The following is a 14,849-nucleotide window of genomic DNA, read 5'->3' on the forward strand; positions in this document are numbered from 1 at the left end:
CCAGGTGTTTGGGCACCCAAGGGGGGACCCAGGTGTTTGAGCACCCAAGGGGGGGGACCCAGGTGTACGGGCACTGAGGGGGCACCCAGGGGTCTGAGCACCGGGGGGGGGACCCAGGCATTTGGGCACCCAAGGGGGACCCAGGTGTTCGGGCACCCAAGGGGGGGGACCCAGGTGTACGGGCACTGAGGGGGCACCCAGGGGTCTGAGCACCGGGGGGGGACCCAGGCATTTGGGCACCCTGGAGGGGACCCAGGTGTTTGGGCACCCAAGGGGGGACCCAGGTGTTTGAGCACCCAAAGGAGGGGGACCCAGGCGTACGGGCACTGAGGGGGCACCCAGGGGTCTGAGCACCGGGGGGGGACCCAGGCATTTGGGCACCCAAGGGGGGACCCAGGTGTTTGGGCACCCAAGGGGGGGGACCCAGGTGTTTGGGCACCCAAAGGGGGGGGACCCAGGTGTACGGGCACTGAGGGGGCACCCAGGGGTCTGAGCACCGGGGGGACCCAGGCATTTGGGCACCCAAGGGGGACCCAGGTGTTTGGGCACCCAAGGGGGGACCCAGGTGTTTGGGCACCCAAAGGGGGGGACCCAGGTGTACGGGCACTGGGGGGGCCCCCAGGGGTCTGAGCACCGGGGGGGGACCCAGGCATTTGGGCACCCAAGGGGGGACCCAGGTGTTTGGGCACCCAAGGGGGGACCCAGGTGTTTGAGCACCCAAAGGGGGGACCCAGGCGTACGGGCACTGAGGGGGCACCCAGGGGTCTGAGCACCGGGGGGGGGACCCAGGCATTCGGGCACCCTGGAGGGGACCCAGGTGTTTGGGCACACAAGGGGGGGGACCCAGGTGTACGGGCACTGAGGGGGCACCCAGGGGTCTGAGCACCGGGGGGACCCAGGCATTTGGGCACCCAAGGGGGACCCAGGTGTTTGGGCACCCAAGGGGGGACCCAGGTGTTTGAGCACCCAAAGGAGGGGGACCCAGGCGTACGGGCACTGAGGGGGCACCCAGGGGTCTGAGCACCGGGGGGACCCCGGCATTCGGGCACCCTGGAGGGGACCCAGGTGTTTGGGCACACAAGGGGGGGGACCCAGGTGTACGGGCACTGAGGGGGCACCCAGGGGTCTGAGCACCGGGGGGGGACCCAGGCATTCGGGCACCCAAGGGGGGACCCAGGTGTTTGGGCACCCAAGGGGGGACCCAGGTGTTTGGGCACCCAAAGGGGGACCCAGGCGTATGGGCACTGAGGGGGCACCCAGGGGTCTGAGCACCGGGGGGGGACCCAGGCATTTGGGCACCCAAGGGGGGACCCAGGTGTTTGGGCACCCAAAGGGGGGGACCCAGGCGTCCAGGCACCCCAGGGGTGACCCTGGGGTCCAAGCACCGGGGGGGGGACCCAGGAGTCCAGGCACCCAAGGGGTGACCCACGTGTCCGGGCACCCCAGGGGTGACCCTGGGGTCCAGGCACCGGGGGGGGGACCCAGGAGTCCAGGCACCCAAGTGGGGGACCCAGGGGTCCGAGCACCGGGTGGGGACCCTGGTGTTCGGGCACCCAATGGGTGACGCAGGGGTCCGAGCACCCTGACACAGACGAGACGGACACAAACCACCCCAAAAACCTCTATATATTAGTGTAAAAATCTCCGTTTCGGCACCAAATATTTACAGCCCCTCCCCCACCCCGGCCGCCGCCCCTCCCCCACTGCCCCCGTCGCTAATTAGCCCCCCCGCTAATGAGGAATGAGGGTGTTGAGTGGAGATGGGTCTGGGGGGGACCCAGGTATCTGGGGTGGTCTCAGGTATCTGGGGTGGCACCCATAGATCTGGGGGGGTCCCAGGGGTCTGGGGGTCCCAGGGGTCTGGGGGCACCCATAGATCTGGGGTGTCCCAGGGGTCTGGGTGGTCCCAGGGGTTGCAGGGGTCCCAGGGGCCTGGGGGCACCCATAGATCTGGGGGGTCCCAGGGATCTGGGGGTCCCAGGGGTCTAGGGAGCACCCATAGGTCTGGGGGGCACCCATAGATCTGGGGATTCCCAGGGGTCTGGATGGTCCCAGGGGTTGGGGGGCACCCATAGGTCTGGATGGGTCCCAGGGGTCTGGGGGTCCCAGGGGTCGGGGGATCCCAGGGGTCGGGGGGGCACCCATAGATTTGGGGGTACCCATAGATCTGGGGGGTCCCAGGGGTCTGGGGGTCCCAGGGGTCTGGGGGGCACCCATAGATCTGGGGGGGCACCCATAGATCTCGGGGGGTCCCAGAGTTCTGGGTGGTCCCAGGGGTCGGGGGGGTCCCAGGGGTCGGGGGGGTCCCATGTCAGTAGTGTTGGGTGCTTCCAGTGTTGGGTGAAGAGGAAGATGTGGGAGGAGAGGGGAGGAGGAAGATGAAGGAGGATGAAGAATGAGGGTGATGGTGAGGAAGATGAAGGAGAAGGAGGTGGAGGGGAAGGAGGAGGAGGAAGATGAAGGAGGAGGAAGATGAAGGAGGAGGAGGATGAAGGAGGAGGATGAGGAGGAGGATGAAGGAGGAGGAGGATGAAGGAGGAGGAGGAGGAGGATGACAACAAGGAGGATGAGGAGGAGGATGAAGGAGGACGAGAAGGAGAATGAGGAGGAGGAAGAGAACAAGGAGGATGAGGAGGACGATGAAGGAGGAGGAGGATGAAGGAGGAGGAGGAGCATGAGAATGAGGAGGACGACGGAGGAGGAGGATGAGGAGGAGGAAGGAGGAAGGATGATTCCAATGAGGAGGATGAAGAGGGAGGCTGAAGGAGGGACGAAGGATGCTGGGGGTGAGGAAGAGGACGGGGAGGAGGAAGAGGAGGATGAAGGAGGAGGAGGAGGAGGATGGCAACAAGGAGGATGAGGAGGAGGATGAAGGAGGAGGAGGATGAAGGAGGAGGAGGAGGATGAAGGAGGAGGAGGATGAGGAGGAGGATGAAGGAGGAGGAGGATGAAGGAGGAGGAGGAGGACGAAGGAGGAGGAGGATGAGGAGGAGGATGAAGGAGGAGGAGGATGAAGGAGGAGGAGGAGGAGGATGACAACAAGGAGGATGAGGAGGAGGATGAAGGAGGAGGAGGATGAAGGAGGAGGAGGAGGAGAATGAGGAGGAGGAAGAGAACAAGGAGGATGAGGAGGACGATGAAGGAGGAGGAGGATGAAGGAGGAGGAGGAGCATGAGAATGAGGAGGACGACGGAGGAGGAGGATGAGGAGGAGGAAGGAGGAAGGATGATTCCAATGAGGAGGAGGAGGATGAAGAGGGAGGCTGAAGGAGGGACGAAGGATGCTGGGGGTGAGGAAGAGGACAGGGAGGAGGAGGAAGAGGATGAAGGAGGAGGAGGAGGAGGATGGCAACAAGGAGGATGAGGAGGAGGATGAAGGAGGAGGAGGATGAAGGAGGAGGAGGAGGAGGATGAAGGAGGAGGAGGAGGAGAATGAGGAGGAGGAAGAGAATGAGGAGGAGGAAGAGAACAAGGAGGATGAGGAGGACGATGAAGGAGGAGGAGGATGAAGGAGGAGGAGGAGCATGAGAATGAGGAGGACGACGGAGGAGGAGGATGAGGAGGAGGAAGGAGGAAGGATGATTCCAATGAGGAGGAGGAGGATGAAGAGGGGGGCTGAAGGAGGGACGAAGGATGCTGGGGGTGAGGAAGAGGGGGGGGAGGAGGAGGAGGAGGCTCAGGTGAGGACAGTGCGGTCGCGCAGCAGGCGGTGCAGGAGGCCGAAGGACGGGCGGTCGGCGGCGTCGCGGGACCAGCAGCGCAGCATCACCCCGTGCAGCGCCGCCGGGCAGCCCGGGGGCAGGGCAGGTACTCCTGGGGTCACGGGGGTCACGGGGTCACGGGGGTCACGGGGAACTGGGAGTACTGGGGGAACTGGGAGTGATGGGCGTGACCGGGAGTACTGGAAGTAACTGGGAGTAATGGGGGTAACTGGGAGTAATGGGGATGACTGGGAGTAATGGGGGTAACTGGGAGTAACTGGGAGTGACCGGGAGTGATTGGAGTAACTGGGAGTAACTGGGAGTAACTGGGAGAAATGGGGGTTACTGGGGGTGACCGGGAGTGATGGGAGTAACTGGGAGTAACTGGGAGTAACTGGGAGAAATGGGGGTTACTGGGAGTAACTGGGGGTGACCGGGAGTGATTGGAGTAACTGGGAGTAACTGGCAGAAATGGGGGTTACTGGGAGTAACTGGGAGTGATGGAGTGAATGGGAGTACTGGGGGTAACTGGGAGTAGTGGGAGTAACTGGGAGTAACTGGGGGTAACTGGGAGTAGTGGGAGTAACTGGGGGTGACTGGGAGTGATGGGAGTAACTGGGAGTAAGTGGGACTAACTGGGAGTAATGGAGTGACTGGGATAAATGGGAGTAACTGGGAGTGCTGGGAGTACTGGGGGTAACTGGGAGTAACTGGGGGTGACTGGGAGTGATGGGAGTAACTGGGAGTAACTGGGGGTGACTGGGAGTGATGGGAGTAACTGGGAGAAATGGGGGTTACTGGGAGTAACTGGGGGTGACTGGGAGTGATGGAGTGAATGGGAGTACTGGGGGTAACTGGGAGTAGTGGGAGTAACTGGGGGTGACTGGGAGTGATGGGAGTAACTGGGAGTAAGTGGGACTAACTGGGAGTAATTGAGTGACTGGGATAAATGGGAGTAACTGGGAGTGCTGGGAGTACTGGGGGTAACTGGGAGTAATTGGGAGTGACCGGGAGTGATTGGAGTAACTGGGAGTAACTGGGAGTAGTGGGAGTAACTGGGAGTAACTGGGGGTGACTGGGAGTGATGGGAGTAACTGGGAGTAACTGGGAGAAATGGGGGTTACTGGGAGTAACTGGGGGTGACCGGGAGTGATTGGAGTAACTGGGAGAAATGGGGGTTACTGGGAGTAACTGGGGGTGACTGGGAGTGATGGAGTGACTGGGAGTACTGTGGGTAACTGGGAGTAGTGGGAGTAACTGGGGGTAACTGGAGGTAACTGGGAGTAGTGGGAGTAACTGGGAGTGACTGGGAGTAACTGGGAATGATGGGGGTAACTGGGAATGATGGGGGTAACTGGGAGTAACTGGGGGTGACTGGAAGTGATGGGAGTAACTGGGAGTTAACTGGGGTTGACTGGGAGTAATGGGGGTTACTGGGAGTAACGGGGGTAACTGGGAGTAACTGGGGGTGACCGGGAGTGATGGGAGTAACTGGGAGTACTGTGAGTAACTGGGAGTAATGGGGATGACTGGGAGTAATGGGGGTAACTGGGAGTGACTGGGAGTAACTGGGAGTAATGGGGATGACTGGGAGTAATGGGGGTAACTGGGAGTAACTGGGAGTGACCGGGAGTGATTGGAGTAACTGGGAGTAACTGGGAGTAGTGGGAGTAACTGGGAGTAACTGGGGGTGACTGGGAGTGATGGGAGTAACTGTGGTTGACTGGGAGTAATGGGGGTAACTGGGAGTAACTGGGGGTGACCGGGAGTGATTGGACTAACTGGGAGAAATGGGGGTTACTGGGAGTAACTGGGGGTGACTGGGAGTGATGGAGTGACTGGGAGTACTGTGGGTAACTGGGAGTAGTGGGAGTAACTGGGAGTAATGGAGTGACTGGGATCGATGGGAGTAACTGGGAGTAGTGGGAGTAACTGGGAATGATGGGGGTAACTGGGAATGATGGGGGTAACTGGGAGTAACTGGGGGTGACTGGAAGTGATGGGAGTAACTGGGAGTTAACTGGGGTTGACTGGGAGTAATGGGGGTTACTGGGAGTAACTGGGAGTAATGGGGGTAACTGGGAGTAACTGGGAGTACTGTGAGTAACTCGGAGTAATGGGGATGACTGGGAGTAATGGGGGTAACTGGGAGTAACTGGGAGTAATGGGGATAACTGGGAGTAACTGGGGTTGACTGGGAGTGATGGGAGTAACTGGGAGTAACTGGGGGTGACTGGGAGTAACTGTGAGTAATGGTGGTAACTGGGAGTAACTGGGAGTGATGGGAGTAACTGGGAATAATGGAGTGACTGGGATTGATGGGAGTAACTGGGAGTAACTGGCAGTAACTGGGGGTAACTGGGAGTAATGGGAGTAACTGGGAGTAATGGGGGTAACTGGGAGTAGTGGAATGACTGGGAGTGATGGAGTGACTGGGAGTACGGGGGGTAACTGGGAGCAGCTTGGGGGTAACTGGGCACCTAGAGGGGCACAGCAGGTTCTCCTGGGGACACTCAGGGTCCTCCCAGTCCCCCCCAGTGCCTCCCAGTGCCCCCCAGTCCCCTCCCAGTACTCCCCAGTCCCCTCCCAGTTCCTCCCAGTATCCCCAAGTCCCCACCAGTGTCCTCCCAGTCCCTCCAAGTGCTCCCCAGTGACTCCCAGCAATGCCAGCATCCCCCCAGCCTCCTCCCAGTCCCTCCCAGTGCTCCCCAGTCCCCTCTCAGTGTCCTCCCAGTGCCCCCAAGTCCCCCTCTGTGTCCTCTCCAGTCCCTCCCAGTACTCCCCAGCCCCCTCCCAGTGCCCTCCCAGTCCCTCTGAGTGCCCTCCAGTGCCTCCCAGAGACCCCCAGCATCCCCCCAGCCACCTCCCAGTGCCCCCAGTCCCCTTCCAGTGCCTCCCACTCTCCTCCCAGTCCCTCTCTGTGCCCCCCAGCCCCTCCCAGTGCCCCCAGTGCCTCTCAGTCCCTCCCAGTGCCCCCAGTCCCCTCCCAGTGCTAGCTGGTGCCTCCCAGCAACCCCAGCATCCCCCAGCCCCCTTCCAGTGCTCCCCAGCCCCCTCCCAGTGCCTCCCAGTACCCCCAGCCCCTCCCAGTGCCTCCCAGTACCCTCTAGCCCCCTCCCAGTGCCTCTCAGTCCCACCCAGTGGCCACCAGCCACCTTCCAGTCCCTCCCAGTCCCTCCCAGTGCCCCCAGCCCCCTCCCAGTGCCTCCTAGTGCCTCCCAGTCCCTCCCAGTGCCCCCCAGCCCCCTCCCAGTCCCTCCCAGTGCCCACCTGGCGGCCCTGGGCGCGGAAGTGGTGCCCGGCGTTGGCGATGACCTGCTCGTCGCTCAGGCGCCCGTAGGGCTGCTCGCGGCACCGCGTCAGCACCTCCCACAGCGTCACCCCAAAAGCCCAGGCGTCGCTGGCTGGCGTGAAGGTGCCCTGCGTGGGGGCGGGGACTAGCATGGACACGCCCCCCCGGACACGCCCATGCAGGCACCGCCTACCCCTAGCCAACCTATCCCCATGCTGCTGCCCCAGTCCCCTTAACTCTGCCCAATTCTGCCCATATCCCCTAAAATGCCTCCAAATCCCCTTAACTCTGCCCATTTCTGCCCAAATTCCCCTCAAACATCCCCAAATCCCCTTAACTCTGCGCAATTCTGCCCAAATCCCGTTAACTCTGCCCAATTCTGCCCATATCCCCTAAAACATCCCCAAATCCCCTTAACTCTGCCCAATTCTCCCCAAATCCCCTTAACTCTGCCCATTTCTGCCCAAATTCCCCTCAAACATCCCCAAATCCCCTTAACTCTGCCCAATTCTGCCCAAATCCCCTTAACTCTGCCCAATTCTGCCCAAATTCCCCTCAAACATCCCCAAATCCCCTTTACTCTGCCCAGTTCTGCCCAAATCCCTCAAACATCCCCAAATCCCCTTAAGTCTGCCCAGTTCTGCCCAAATTCCCCTCAAACATCCCCAAATCCCTTAACTCTGCCCAATTCTCCCCAAATCCCTTAACTCTGCACAATTCTGCCCAAATTCCCCTCAAACATCCCCAAATCCCCTTAACTCTGCCCAATTCTGCCCAAATCCCCTTAACTCTGCCCAGTTCTGCCCAAATTCCCCTCAAACATCCCCCAATCCCCTTTACTCTGCCCCATTCTGCCCCAATCCCCCTCAAACATCCCCAAATCCTTAAGTCTGCCCAGTTCTGCCCAAATTCCCCTCAAACATCCCCAAATCCCCTTAAGTCTGCCCAGTTCTGCCCAAATTCCCCTCAAACATCCCCAAATCCCCTTAACTCTGCCCAGTTCTGCCCAAATCCCCTCAAACATCCCCAAATCCCCTTAACTCTGCCCAGTTCTGCCCAAATCCCCTTAACTCTGCCCATTTCTGCCCAAATTCCCTCAAACATCCCCAAATCCCCTTAACTCTGCCCAGTTCTGCCCAAATCCCCTTAACTCTGCCCAATTCTGCCCATATCCCTAAAATGCCTCCAAATCCCCTTAACTCTGCCCAGTTCTGCCCAAATTCCCTCAAACATCCCCAAATCCCCTTAACTCTGCCCAGTTCTGCCCAAATCCCCTTAACTCTGCCCATTTCTGCCCAAATTCCCCTCAAACATCCCCAAATCCCCTTAACTCTGCCCAGTTCTGCCCAAATTCCCCTCAAACATCCCCAAATCCCCTTAATTCTGCCCAGTTCTGCCCAAATCCCCTTAACTCTGCCCAGTTCTGCCCAAATTCCCTCAAACATCCCCAAATCCCCTTAACTCTGCCCAATTCTGCCCAAATTCCCTCAAACATCCCCAAATCCCCTTAACTCTGCCCAGTTCTGCCCAAATCCCCCCACCCGTGTCCCCAAATCCCCTTAAATCCACCCAATTCTTCCCCAGTTCCCTTTTCCCACCCCAAATCCCCTTAACTCTGCCCAATTCTGCCCAAATTTCCTTTTCCAACCCCCAAATCCCCTTAACTCTGCCCAGTTCTGCCCAAATCTCCCTCAGATGTCCCCAAATCCCCCTAACTCTGCCCATTTTTGCCCAAATCTGCCTCTGGTGCCCCAAACCCCTTAACTCCGCCCAGTTCTGCCCAAATCCCCCATACACCCCCAAATCCCCTTAACTCCACCTAGTTCTGCCTCAGTTCCCTTCTTCCACCCCAAATCCCCTTAACGCTGCCTAATTCTGCCCAAATTTCCTTTTCCAACCCCCAAATCCCCTTAACTCTGCCCAATTCTGCCCAATTCTCCCTCAGATGTCCCCAAATCCCCTTAACTCTGCCCACCCTGCCCAATTCTCCCTCAGATGTCCCCAAATCCCCTTAACTCTGCCCAATTCTGCCCTAATCCCGCCATGTGCCCCCAAATCCCCTTTACTCTGCCCATTGCTACCCGCTCCCCTTCAGATGTTCCCAAATCCCCTTAATTCTGCCCAATTCTGCCCAAATCTCCCTCGAATGCCCCCAAATCCCCTTAACTCTGCCCAATTCTGCCCAAATCTCCCTCGAATGCCCCCAAATCCCCTTAACTCTGCCCAATTCTGCCCAAATCCCCCTCCAATATCCCCAGCCCCCTGAACTCCACCCAGTTCTGCCCCAATTCCCCTTCCCCACCCCAAATCCCTTAACTCTGCCCCTTGCTACCCTACCCCTCCTGCCCCCCTCTTTAGCCCCTCCCCTCCCTTTTAGCCCCGCCCCTCTCCTGCTTTACCATGAGGATGCACTCCCAGGCCATCCAGCGGATGGGCAGCAGGGCCCGGCCCCGGACCCGGTAATAATCGGCGGCGTAGAGGTGCCGGCTCATGCCGAAATCGGCCACCTTGACCGTGAAGCCCTCCCCCACCAGGCAGTTGCGGGTGGCCAGGTCGCGGTGGACGAAGTTCAAGCCCGCCAGGAACCGCATCCCCGAGGCGATCTGAGCCCCCACGTGCAGCAGGGTGGCCAGGCTGGGGGAGGGGGTGGGGCGTCAGAGGGGGCGGGGCTTAAGGGGGTGGGGCGTCGGGGGGGTGGGGCGTGGGAGGGTGGGGTTGGGGAGGGGCTGAGGAGGGGTGGGGGGAAGGTGGGGGCCTGGGGTGGAAGAGGAAGGGGTGGGGCTGAAGAGGAAGGGTGGGGCCAAAGAGGAAGGGGAGGGGCTTAAGGGGTGTGGCTTCAGGGGAGGGGTTTAAGGGGGTGGGGCATCCGGGGTGCGGCATGGGAGGGCGGGGTTGGGGAGGGTTGGGGGAAGCTGGGGGCCTGGGGTGGAAGAGGAAGAGGCGGGGCTGAAGAGGAAGGGCGGGGCCAAAGAGGGAGGAGGGGCTTAAGGGGTGAGGCATGAGGGGTGGGGCATGGGGGTGGGGTAGGGCAGGGGCTGAGGGGTGGGGTAAGGAGGAGGGCTAGTGGCCCAGGGTGGAAGAGGAAGGGCGGGGGCTAAAAGGAAGGGGTGGGGCCAAAGGAAGGGGTGGGGCTTCTAGGCAAGGGGTGTGGCTTGTGGGAGCAGGATGTGGCTAAAGGGGGTGTGACTTATGGGCAGGGGTGGGGCTGAAGGGGCAAGGGGTGTAGTTTCTGAGGGGTGTGGCTTGTGGTGAAGGGGTGGGGTTAAAGGGAAGGGTGTGGTTTAATGGGAGAGGGGTGTGGCTTCCTGGCAAGGGGCATGGCTGATGGGGAAGGGTGGTGCTACATGGGCAAGGGGCGGGGCTACAGGAGAAGGGGTGGGGCTTATAGACATGGGGCGGGGCTCCCAAGAGAAGGGGTGTGGCTGAAGTGGAGAGGCGTGGCTTGCAAGAAAGGGGTGGGGCCTACAGGCAAGAGGGTGGGCAAAACAGCAAGGGGCGTGGTGTGTGGGCAGGGCAGAGCCTGTGGGTGGGGCGGAGCTTGTGGGGCAATGGGCGGGGCCAAAGGGCAGCGGGGTGGGGAAGGGCTGGGCTTAAAGGGGCAGGACCCCAAGGGGCTCGCGGGGGGGAGGGAGGGAGGGCTCGAAGGGGCGTGGCTCGAAGGGGGCGTGGCCTACCTGAGGGCGAGGCCGCGGGGCCCCCCCAGGAACTGGTGGAGGTCGCCGTGCTCCATGTACTCGGTGATGATGCAGAGGGGGCCGGCCCCCGCGCACACCCCCAGCAGCCGCACGATGTTGGGGTCCCGCAGGCGCCCCAGGGTCCGCGCCTCCTGCAGGAAATCCCGCCTGCGCCCCCGTCAGCCTCGCACGCCCCTCGCACGCCCCTCGTGAAAACACCCCCCCGACCCTCCCTCCTCCCCCCATACCTGGCGTTCTTGGTAGCGTCCGGGCGCAAGACCTTGACGGCGACCAGCAGGGGGCGCCCTCGGGGCAGGTCGGGGGGGCGGGAGAGGGGGGGCAGGGCCTGGGGGTCCTCAACCTCGCACAGCAGCACCTGCCGGGGGCGGGGCCTCAGCGCGGGGCGGGGCTAAGCCATCCCGGGGGTGGGGCTAAACACCGCGGGGGCGGGGCCTCAGCGCGGGCGGGGCTAAGCCCCCGGGGGCGGGGCTAGGTTTCCCCGCGGGGAGGGAGGGGGCTTCACCCAAGGGGCATGGCTTCACCCTGGGGCGGGGCTTAATGAATGGGGGTGTGGTTTCAGCTTCAGGGGCGGGGCTTGGGTGGGGGTCAGGGGGGTGGGGCTAATGGGGCAGAGGGTCTGTGGGGGTGCGGTTTATATGAGGGGTGTGGCTTCCCTGACTAGGGAGATTATGGAAGGGGTGGGGCTTCTATGAAGGGTGGGGCCAGTATAAAAGAGGCGGAGTTGGGACTGTGAGAGGGAGGGGCCAGCACCTGGGGCGGGGCCAATGACAAATGGGTGGGACTTGTGCCCACAGGGCGGGGCAGGGCATGATGGGGCAGGGCCACATGAAATGGGGGCGTGACCATTCACACCAGGGGTGGGGCCAACACTCGAGGGGTGGAGCTTGTGCTGGGGGGGGGGGCTTACCTCTCCAAACTGCCCCTCCCCCAGCTTCTCGCGGAAGCGGAGGCGCCGGCGGGGGAAGGTGGGGAGGGCGGGGCTGGGGCGGGGCCTGGGGCGGGGCCAGCCACGGCATAGGCGGAGCCTCCGGTGACATCAGCCTCCGCATAGGCCCCCGCCCCCCCCTCGGGCTCTGCCGCACCTGCGGGGAGGGGTGTCAGTGGGGCGGGGCTAAAGTGGGAGGGGCAGGGAACCACCCAGGGGTGGGGCTTCTCCAAGGGGGCAGGGCTTCACCAAAAGGGGAGGGGCTACAGCAGGAGGGGTGGGCACTGGAAGGGGTGGGGTTACAGCAAGAGAGGGCGGGGCTGTGGCAAGAGGAGGAGGGGCTATAACGAGGGGAGGAGCTAAAACAAGGAGGGGGAGGAGTCGACCCAGGATGGGGCAGGGCTACAGCAGGGGGGTAGGCCAAAAGAGGAGGAGCTTCAGCAAGAGGAGGTGGGGCTTCAGGAAAGGGGTGGGGCTTCAGCAAGGGAGGGGTTACACCAGCAGGAGGCGGGGCTTCACCCAAAGGGGGAGGGGCTTCCCCAAAGGGGGCAGGGCCAGTCATGGGTGAGGGTGGGGCCAAGGTGGGTTGGAGGCGGGGCTCCCCATCTCCCCCTCCCCCCCTTACCATCTGTATTGATTGGCTTAGCCCCATCAGGTGGGGCCCGAGCGAGCCCTCCCATTGGCTGGGCGTAGGTGGCCAGCAGGAGCCGATAGGCCGGATTGGCAAGGGGTGCTGCTGCGGGGGGGTGGGGTCAGGTGAGTGGGTGGGGCCAGGAGGCTCCACCCCCACCCACCCCCCCGGCCCAAGGTGTGTTCCCAATGCAGGAGGACGGGCAGGGTTGGATGGACCCTGGTGTCCGTGTGGTGGCCATGTGGTCTCCATCACCCCTCGTCCGGTGGTCTTCATCCATCCATCCATCCATCCATCTCTCCATCCATCCATCCATCCATCACCCCCATATGGTGTCCCTCCACCTCTCCATCCATCCCTTCACCCATCCATCCATCCATCTCTTGATCCATCCATCTCTCCATCCATCCATCCATCCATCACCCCCATATGGTGTCCCTCCATCCCTTCTTCCATCCATCCATCCATCCATCTCTCCATCCATCTACCCATCCAAGTTGTCTCCACCTATCTCCATACCATCTCCATCCATCCCTTTGTCCTTCCTTTCATCCATCCACCCAAGTTGTCTCCACCTCTCCATCCATCCCTTCATCCATCCATCCATCCATCTCTTGATCCATCCATCTCTTGATCCATCCATCCATCCATCACCCCCATATGGTGTCCCTCCACCTCTCCTTCCATCCCTTCCTCCATCCATCCATCTCTTGATCCATCCATCTCTTGATCCATCCATCCATCCATCCATCACCCCCATATGGTGTCCCTCCACCTCTCCATCCATCCCTTCATCCATCCATCCATCCATCTCTTGATCCATCCATCTCTCCATCCATCCATCCATCCATCCCCCCATATGGTGTCCCTCCACCTCTCCTTCCATCCCTTCATCCATCCATCCATCCATCTCTTGATCCATCCATCTCTTCATCCATCCATCCATCCATCACCCCCATATGGTGTCCCTCCACCTCTCCTTCCATCCCTTCATCCATCCATCCATCCATCTCTTGATCCATCCATCTCTCCATCCATCCATCCATCACCCCCATATGGTGTCCCTCCACCTCTCCATCCATCCCTTCACCCATCCATCCATCCATCTCTTGATCCATCCATCTCTCCATCCATCCATCCATCCATCCCCCCATATGGTGTCCCTCCATCCCTTCTTCCATCCATCCATCCATCCATCTCTCCATCCATCCACTCATCCAAGTTGTCTCCACCTATCTCCATACCATCTCCATCCATCCCTTTGTCCTTCCTTTCATCCATCCACCCAAGTTGTCTCCACCTCTCCTTCCATCCCTTCATCCATCCATCCATCCATCTCTTGATCCATCCATCTCTCCATCCATCCATCCATCCATCCATCCATCACCCCCATATGGTGTCCCTCCACCTCTCCTTCCATCCCTTCATCCATCCATCCATCTCTTGATCCATCCATCTCTCCATCCATCCATCCATCCATCACCCCATATGGTGTCCCTCCACCTCTCCATCCATCCCTTCATCCATTCATCCATCCATCTCTTGATCCATCCATCTCTCCATCCATCCATCCATCCATCACCCCATATGGTGTCCCTCCATCCCTTCTTCCATCCATCCATCCATCCATCTCTCCATCCATCTACTCATCCAAGTTGTCTCCACCTATCTCCATACCATCTCCATCCATCCCTTCCTCCCTCCTCCACTCACCGGGTCCAGGAGGAGCTGGGGGCAGCGATGGCCGTGGCCGCGTCGGCTCCTGGTATTCGCCCTGGCCCGGGGGGATGCGTTCATAGCGGGGGTGTCCCCGGGCCGCCCCTGTCGCGTTGTTGATGACAATGGTGTCACCAGGCACCGAGAGCTGCACCCGCAGCTCGTCCTCTGATGGCCGGCGCTGGGCCTGTGGGCGGGACCCTCAAGTGGACTCAGATGTCCGGGTGCCCAGTTCCTCCCAGTTGACCCCACCACCCTCCCAGACCTTGGCCACTGAACCCAGACATCCAGGTGCCCAGTTCCTCCCAGTTGACCCCACCACCCTCCCAAGAGCTTGGCCACTGGACCTGCATGTCCAGGTGCCCAGTTCCTCCCAGTTGACCCCACCACCCTCCCAGACCTTGGCCACTGAACCCAGACATCCAGGTGCCCAGTTCCTCCCAGTTGACCCCACCACCCTCCCAAGAGCTTGGCCACTGGACCTGCATGTCCAGGTGCCCAGTTCCTCCCAGTTGACCCCACCACCCTCCTAGACCTTGGCCACTGAACCCAGACATCCAGGTGCCCAGTTCCTCCCAGTTGACCCCACCACCCTCCCAAGAGCTTGGCCACTGGACCTGCATGTCCAGGTGCCCAGTTCCTCCCAGTTGACCCCACCACCCTCCCAGACCTTGGCCACTGAACCCAGACATCCAGGTGCCCAGTTCCTCCCAGTTGACCCCACCACCCTCCCAAGAGCTTGGCCACTGGACCTGCATGTCCAGGTGCCCAGTTCCTCCCAGTTGACCCCACCACCCTCCTAGACCTTGGCCACTGAACCCAGACATCCAGGTGCCCAGTTCCTCCCAGTTGACCCCACCACCCTCCCAAGAGCTTGGCCACTGGACCTG

At 61.1% G+C, this 14,849-nt stretch overlaps 1 protein-coding gene across 1 annotated transcript in view; it reads right to left on the reverse strand.

The window, feature by feature from the left end:
* Nucleotides 1-3,061: 3,061 nt before the first annotated feature.
* DDR1 (discoidin domain receptor tyrosine kinase 1) overlaps nucleotides 3,062-14,849 on the reverse strand; it is a 28,653-nt gene continuing 16,865 nt past the window's right edge. Inside the window, 10 exon segments of the mRNA XM_072847883.1 lie at nucleotides 3,062-3,800; nucleotides 3,803-3,812; nucleotides 6,971-7,120; nucleotides 9,392-9,626; nucleotides 10,667-10,834; nucleotides 10,915-11,042; nucleotides 11,595-11,674; nucleotides 11,677-11,769; nucleotides 12,238-12,345; nucleotides 13,957-14,146. Coding sequence (XP_072703984.1) covers nucleotides 3,676-3,800; nucleotides 3,803-3,812; nucleotides 6,971-7,120; nucleotides 9,392-9,626; nucleotides 10,667-10,834; nucleotides 10,915-11,042; nucleotides 11,595-11,674; nucleotides 11,677-11,769; nucleotides 12,238-12,345; nucleotides 13,957-14,146 — 1,287 coding nt within the window. The 3' untranslated portion in view covers nucleotides 3,062-3,675.

The sequence above is a fragment of the Ciconia boyciana genome, chromosome 29, assembly GCF_034638445.1.
Source record: "Ciconia boyciana chromosome 29, ASM3463844v1, whole genome shotgun sequence".
In the NCBI taxonomy this organism is placed as follows: Eukaryota; Metazoa; Chordata; class Aves; order Ciconiiformes; family Ciconiidae; genus Ciconia; species Ciconia boyciana.